The following is a 6,938-nucleotide window of genomic DNA, read 5'->3' as shown; positions in this document are numbered from 1 at the left end:
ACACCAGTTGGGTGTTTTAGTCAACACCAGTTGGGTGTTTTAGTCAACACGAGTTGGGTGTTTTAGTCAACACGAGTTGGGTGTTTTAGTCAACACCAATTGGGTGTTTTAGTCAACACCAGTCGGGTGTTTTAGTCAACACGAGTTGGGTGTTTTAGTCAACACCAGTTGGGTGTTTTAGTCAACACCAGTTGGGTGTTTTAGTCAACACCAATTGGGTGTTTTAGTCAACACCAGTTGGGTGTTTTAGTCAACACCAGTTGGGTGTTTTAGTCAACACGAGTTGGGTGTTTTAGTCAACACGAGTTGGGTGTTTTAGTCAACACCAGTTGGGTGTTTTAGTCAACACCAGTTGGGTGTTTTAGTCAACACCAGTTGGGTGTTTTAGTCAACACCAGTTGGGTGTTTTAGTCAACACCAGTTGGGTGTTTTAGTCAACACGAGTTGGGTGTTTTAGTCAACACCAGTTGGGTGTTTTAGTCAACACCAATTGGGTGTTTTAGTCCGATGTTGTTTTTTTCGATATCAACTCATCTCAGCAGAGGCGTAGCGACCCTTCCCGGGGCCCGGGGACAAACTTTTCGATTTGCACCACCCCCCCTCGAGATTTCGATTTACACCCCCCCTCAAACTTTCGATTTGCACCCCCCCCCCCCCCTCAAACTTTCGATTTGCACCCCCTCAACCTTTCAATTTATTTTTCCAACCCATTTTGGCGCCCCCTAAGGTCGGCGCCCGGGGACATTTGTCCCCCCCCCCCACCCCCGCTCCCCCCCCCCCCCCCCTCGCTACGCTACTGCATCTCAGTATAGGTCTACATTGGGCACACTGAAGTATTACAAAAGGGAAATAAGTGTTACAATTTCAATTTTTTTTACAAGCAAAAACACTGTTAGCTCCCCCTCCATCCATTATTCTGGGGTGAGAAGGGGGGGGGGGGTAAACTTCTATGTGGAAGGCATTTAAAAGGATAGTATAAGTATTTATATTCTAGTAAAATTTAGTATTTTGTCTATTTCGCCCGAAGGGAATTTAATATGTCTAGCACCGCATTCTCCCCATCCAGTAAAATACCTGAAAGAAACCATGCTCAGATTCGTGTATTTATTTCCAGAGTTCGGTTGATCAGTCTTGACGTGTCAGCAGAACTATTGCGATAGTGTACACTTTTCAGGTTGCTCACACTTCTACCTCGATGAATTATTTCTGTACTTTTTACGCAATTTCCACACTGGACAATTGCGATTATTAACTCGTCATTTCTGGATGGATATGCGCAGCTTTAAGTCGTATCTCCTCCTCAACGAAGCAATATCGAGGACTAGTTCCAAAGCAAATATGTTACGCAAGTTCCGAGGATGATTGTGGGCCAAAAAAATTCATGGAATTCCTTTCTGGATTTCCCGGAAAAGCCAAAAAACCTAGAAAAAATGCAGTTTTTTGCCCATATCTCGGCAACCAGACCACTTAGCGACTTGAAACGTTTACCAATCTATTCCTGCCATAATTTAGAACAATATTGCCGAAGAAAGTTTTCAAAAATATCCTTTCGTTCGGTGACAAATTATTTTTTAAAATTTCATAAACACCTACAAACCGATCGTTCTCCTAGCTTGAACACACCCCAGCATTATACGTCTTGTGTTTTGTCCCCGTGTGTGCTTTACGCTACGACAGAGCTATTTTTAGATAACATAAGGAAATTGCGCTTAAATTGTCACTAGACTTTTTATTAACTTGTTTATCTTCCCATGAATATTTTCTGTACATTTTGTCTTCAACGACTTTTTCTGTAATTTTTGTCTTACAATGACGAGTGTCTATCAAGTTAAACTAAAAACACTTATTAAGTATTAATACAATCAGTAAGTTTATACATTATTGAGCTTATAAACAATGTATAGTGTCTTGGTTTTACGTAGGATGTAGCAACAAGAAGCAAGGATATTGTTTGTGGCACCGAAACGGGCGACGCGATTTTTTTTTAAATTGTAAGAATTACTGTCAAAACAACGTGTTGTCAAGTTAAGTAATAAAATAGCACGGGGGGGGGGGGAGTGAAACAAAACCAAAATATGCAAATTTGTTGGAGGGGGTGCAGTAATCGCGCCGGGTGATACCCAAGCTAGTGACGAAACTGCATAGAGGCCTACATTTCTAACGTAGCAATCAATTTTATCGGGGATGGACAATTTAACAAAGCAGCTATGTTGAAAAACATGCAACTCAACGTTTGATAATTAATACTTAATTAATACTTTATTCACCCCAACAGAACCTCAAAGAAAAAAAAAAAACATCAAATAGTGTATCGATTCTATTTCGCTAATTCAATGCATATGATCAAAAGGTTTTGACCTAATTTATTTTTGTTTCTCTTCGATCTTCTTCTCATGAGTGGTATTAGGTTTTAACGTGGCTCCTTGCCAGCGGTCCAAACCCCGTCACAAATTTTTATCGTAGCTCCAGTGTACCTTACCTGATGTAGACAATAGTAAGTGCACCTTACCTGATGTAGACAATAGTAGGTGCACCTTACCTGATGTAGACAATTTTAGGTGCACCTTACCTGATGTAGACAATAATAGGTGCACAATACCTGATGTAGACAATAGTAGGTGCACCTTATCTGATGTAGACAATAATAGGTGCACCATACCTGATGTAGACAATAGTAGGTGCACCTTATCTGATGTAGACAATAGTAGGTGCACCATACCTGATGTAGACAATAGTAGGTGCACCTTATCTGATGTAGACAATAGTAGGTGCACCTTATCTGATGTAGACAATAGTAGGTGCACCTTATCTGATGTAGACAATAGTAGGTGCACCATACCTGATGTAGACAATAGTAGGTGCACCTTATCTGATGTAGACAATAATAGGTGCACCATACCTGATGTAGACAATAGTAGGTGCACCTTATCTGATGTAGACAATAGTAAGTGCACCTAATCTGATGTAGACAATAGTAGGTGCACCTTATCTGATGTAGACAATAGTAGGTGCACCTTATCTGATGTAGACAATAGTAGGTGCACCTTATCTGATGTAGACAATAGTAGGTGCACCTTATCTGATGTAGACAATAATAGGTGCACCTTATCTGATGTAGACAATAGTAGGTGCACCTTATCTGATGTAGACAATAGTAGGTGCACCTTATCTGATGTAGACAATAGTAGGTGCACCTTATCTGATGTAGACAATAGTAGGTGCACCATACCTGATGTAGACAATAGTAGGTGCACCTTATCTGATGTAGACAATAATAAGTGCACCATACCTGATGTAGACAATAGTAGGTGCACCTTATCTGATGTAGACAATAGTAAGTGCACCTAATCTGATGTAGACAATAGTAGGTGCACCTTATCTGATGTAGACAATAGTAGGTGCACCTTATCTGATGTAGACAATAGTAGGTGCACCTTATCTGATGTAGACAATAGTAGGTGCACCTTATCTGATGTAGACAATAGTAGGTGCACCTTATCTGATGTAGACAATAGTAGGTGCGCCGTACTTGATATAGACAATAGTAGGTGCACCGTACTTGATATAGACAATAGTAGGTGCACCGTACTTGATATAGATAATAGTAGGTGCACCTTACCTGATGTAGACAATAGTAGGTGCACCTTATCTGATGTAGACAATAGTAGGTGCACCGTACTAGATGCAAAAGTAGCTTATGTGTGTATTGTATAACAATCTAAATTGTTGTATAACATTAATGTTCACAGCATTTACCAAGCTTAATTTAAATTTGTTGCTGTTGAATTTAAATGCTAGATCCCATTCCATTAAAACATGTATTCATAGTCACCTCAAATGCATTTATGTACCTTGACAAGGCTCGATCCCTTCCAACACTAAAAATTAAGAACGAAGAAGAAGAAGAAGAAGAAGATTAGACTGAGATAAAAAAAAAAAACAACAACATTGCAACTAGTCTACAACGACCATAAACACAACGTGAGCGCTAGACATGACCCTAACCCTACCGGTTAAGAAACATGCATCAGTTATTTCACTAACCACACAAGTAGTTACGTTTAAAAATGTTGAACATTTTGTATTCAAGAAGAGATCGCAGGTGGTAATACACAAATTATTTTTTTTTAAAAGACACATTAAAAAAAGCTATTTTTGTCTGCCAATAGAAATGACGAAGAAAAGTCGATATGTAATGGTTGGGTTATTAACGAGGCCAGTCCAGACTTTAGATGTCAGACCATTAGGTAAAACATGTCGCAAGCAGTTGCAAACGCTGACACTGTACAATATGAGAAAGTTGTCCCAAAGGACGAGCTTTATCAAAAATACTCTGAATGGGCTATAGATGCACAGTATGAGCAGGTAGGTAATTATTTATTTTTAAAATCTTGTTTACTTTATTTAATTGTTTGATAGTTTAGGAAAAGAGAATTTCAGACCGCCCCAACCTCATGTGACTAGGGATATTTCAAGCATTACTTAACAGGTTTGCTAAATAGACTTATGTGTAGCAGTGTTTATCCGTGTGTGGTGAGCCACATGACTTTTTTTTAAAATGTCTATTTGTGAATGTTTTGAAATGCAGGACATTTGTTTAATCTTTGTGTTAAATGTCTATTTGTGCGTGTTTTGAAATGCTAGACATTTGTTTAATGATTATGAAAAATTGTCTATATGTGCGTGTTTCAAAAAGTACTATATCATTTTGTTGTTTGTATAAAAAATATCTATTCGGATGTGTTGTAAAATGCAGAACATTATTTTGTTGTTTGTATAAAAATGTCCATCTGTGCATGTTTTGAACGACAGGACCTTTGTGAAACAAACTACCGAGCTCCTCTCATAGCGGCAGAAGCGATGGCCGATTTGTTTCCTGAAGCTGTGAGAAAGGACCTCTACATTTTAGACATCGCTGCCGGCACTGGGCTGGTTGCTGGGCATGTATGTTTATTTTTAACACACACAAAACAGGTCTAGTGGCCATATTTTATTGAAGCTTGCCGCTTTGCTGCGATCTTTAACCGTATGTTTACTGTAGCAGAACCACATCAAAAGAAGTAGGTGAGACTTGTGACAATATTTTATTGAAGCTTGTCGCCGCGCTCCAATCTTTACATGTACGGTAGCTGGAGCAGAACCGCATCAAAAAAACTGTTCAGCCATGCAGACGCAATCGAACGATCGGTCACACAGGTAAATGACCTACAAGAGAACAGCTCTGTTGCTACTTGTAATGCACAGAATATAGCAGCAAATGTTATGCGAAGTGCACCGTCAGCAGCTTCAACAGTTGTAAGCTATGAACAAAAAAATAAGTTTACAAGATGCGAGTAGAACATTACCCCCACCCGTAGTTATTTGCTCCAAATGTGTGTGTGTGTGTGTGTGTAAGTGTATGTGTGTGTGTGTGTGTGTGTAATAGTGTGTTGTAATAATGTTTTTTTTTCTCGCCACCCACAGCTGAAGAACAGAGGCTTTGTAAGAATGGATGCTTTAGAGCCAGTCGAAAATATGATAAACGTCGTCAAATCAAAGAATCTTTATCTACGAACTTTCCAGAATTTTCTCGGTGAAGACTCAGGCTATATTGAACCAGGTAATATTTTATGTATATATCTTTTCATACTGTATTCAGAGTTTCTTCCAGGCATCCAAAGAAAGTCTACATCCCCCCGAACTTTTACTAGTGTCCGCCCCCCCCCCCCGCCCCCCCCGTAGAAAAAAGTCTGGAGGAAACACTGACTGTGTTTAGGCCTATCCACTTGTAATTATCCCGCCCAATTTTGTCATATTTACCCAATACAAGCCTCAAGTTCTGTGTTCATAGTTTTGCCATGTTTAACCCAATACAACCCTCAAGTTCTGTTTTCCTAGTTTTGTCATATTTAACCCAGTACAACCCTCAAGTTCTGTTTTCCTAGTTTTGTCATATTTAACCCAATACAACCCTCAAGTTCTGTGTTCCTAGTTTTGCCATGTTTAACCCACTACAACCTTCCATGTTAAACCTGTTCAGATTACGATGCTGTGGTCGTGTGTGGGGGGATGTCGCCTGGTCATATACCATGTAGTGGACTGGATGAAATGATTCGCTTAACCAAACCAGGTAGACACTACTGTTGATTCATAGGCGGACATCGTTTATAACACATGTCGTCGGCCTTTAGCTTTTTTAACGTTTATATCTTTTATCATCATCCATCATTTTTTAACGTTTATATCATGATCATTATACATTATTTTTAACGCTGTTTATATCATTTATTATCATCCTTCAGTTTTTCAACGTTTATATCTTCTATCATTATACTTAAACGTTTAGATTATTTATCATGATCCATCCTTTTTTAATGCTGTTTATGTAATTTGTCATCATACATCATGTGTTTAACGTTTTTTATATCATTTATCATCAAACATAAGTTTTTAACTATGTTTATATATTTATCATTAAACATCAGTTTTTAAGGCTGTTTATATGATTTATCGACGGCGTTACCTAGAGGTAGAGCGCTAGACTTCTAGCACGAAAGTCTCGAGTTTGAATTCAGGTTCAAGCCAGTAGAACGTCCACCAAGCTCTTACAGGTATTAAACTCACGTTAGGGAATGTAATTGCAGCTAGGCATATTTCTGACCACACTATCCCTCCACATGCTCAGGTCATAGAAACAATTGACCTCTACTTTACATGCCCCATGGACCGTCAGGTTCAAAAAGGGAACTTTTACTTAGTATCATATATCATCATTATTAATGTTTGAACTGTTTAAACTAAATTAACTTCGTTCAAACACCCATGAAGGAGGGTATATGAAATATATGCATCTGTAACCACTAATATAAGCAAATAAAGATAGAGGGATTGGATGTAGGCGTTGTAGCTTAAATAGCAATATTGGACGTAGTGTTATTACAACGTTATAGGTGGTCAGG

General features: G+C 38.8%; 1 protein-coding gene across 1 annotated transcript in view; it reads left to right on the top strand.

Moving 5' to 3' along the window:
• The first annotated feature begins 4,254 nt into the window (after window positions 1–4,254).
• The window catches only part of LOC131937772 (methyltransferase-like protein 27), a 3,425-nt gene continuing 741 nt past the window's right edge, over window positions 4,255–6,938 (top strand). The window contains exons 1-4 of the mRNA XM_059295408.1: window positions 4,255–4,365; window positions 4,813–4,944; window positions 5,464–5,599; window positions 6,020–6,109. Coding sequence (XP_059151391.1) covers window positions 4,255–4,365; window positions 4,813–4,944; window positions 5,464–5,599; window positions 6,020–6,109 — 469 coding nt within the window. The remainder of the gene's footprint in view (window positions 4,366–4,812; window positions 4,945–5,463; window positions 5,600–6,019; window positions 6,110–6,938) is intronic.

Source organism: Physella acuta, unplaced genomic scaffold, assembly GCF_028476545.2.
Source record: "Physella acuta isolate Inbredline_101_S28 unplaced genomic scaffold, ASM2847654v3 ptg000222l, whole genome shotgun sequence".
NCBI lineage: Eukaryota > Metazoa > Mollusca > Gastropoda > Physidae > Physella > Physella acuta.
Note: the sequence above shows the minus strand (reverse complement) of the source record. Positions and strands in the feature narration are given on the sequence as shown.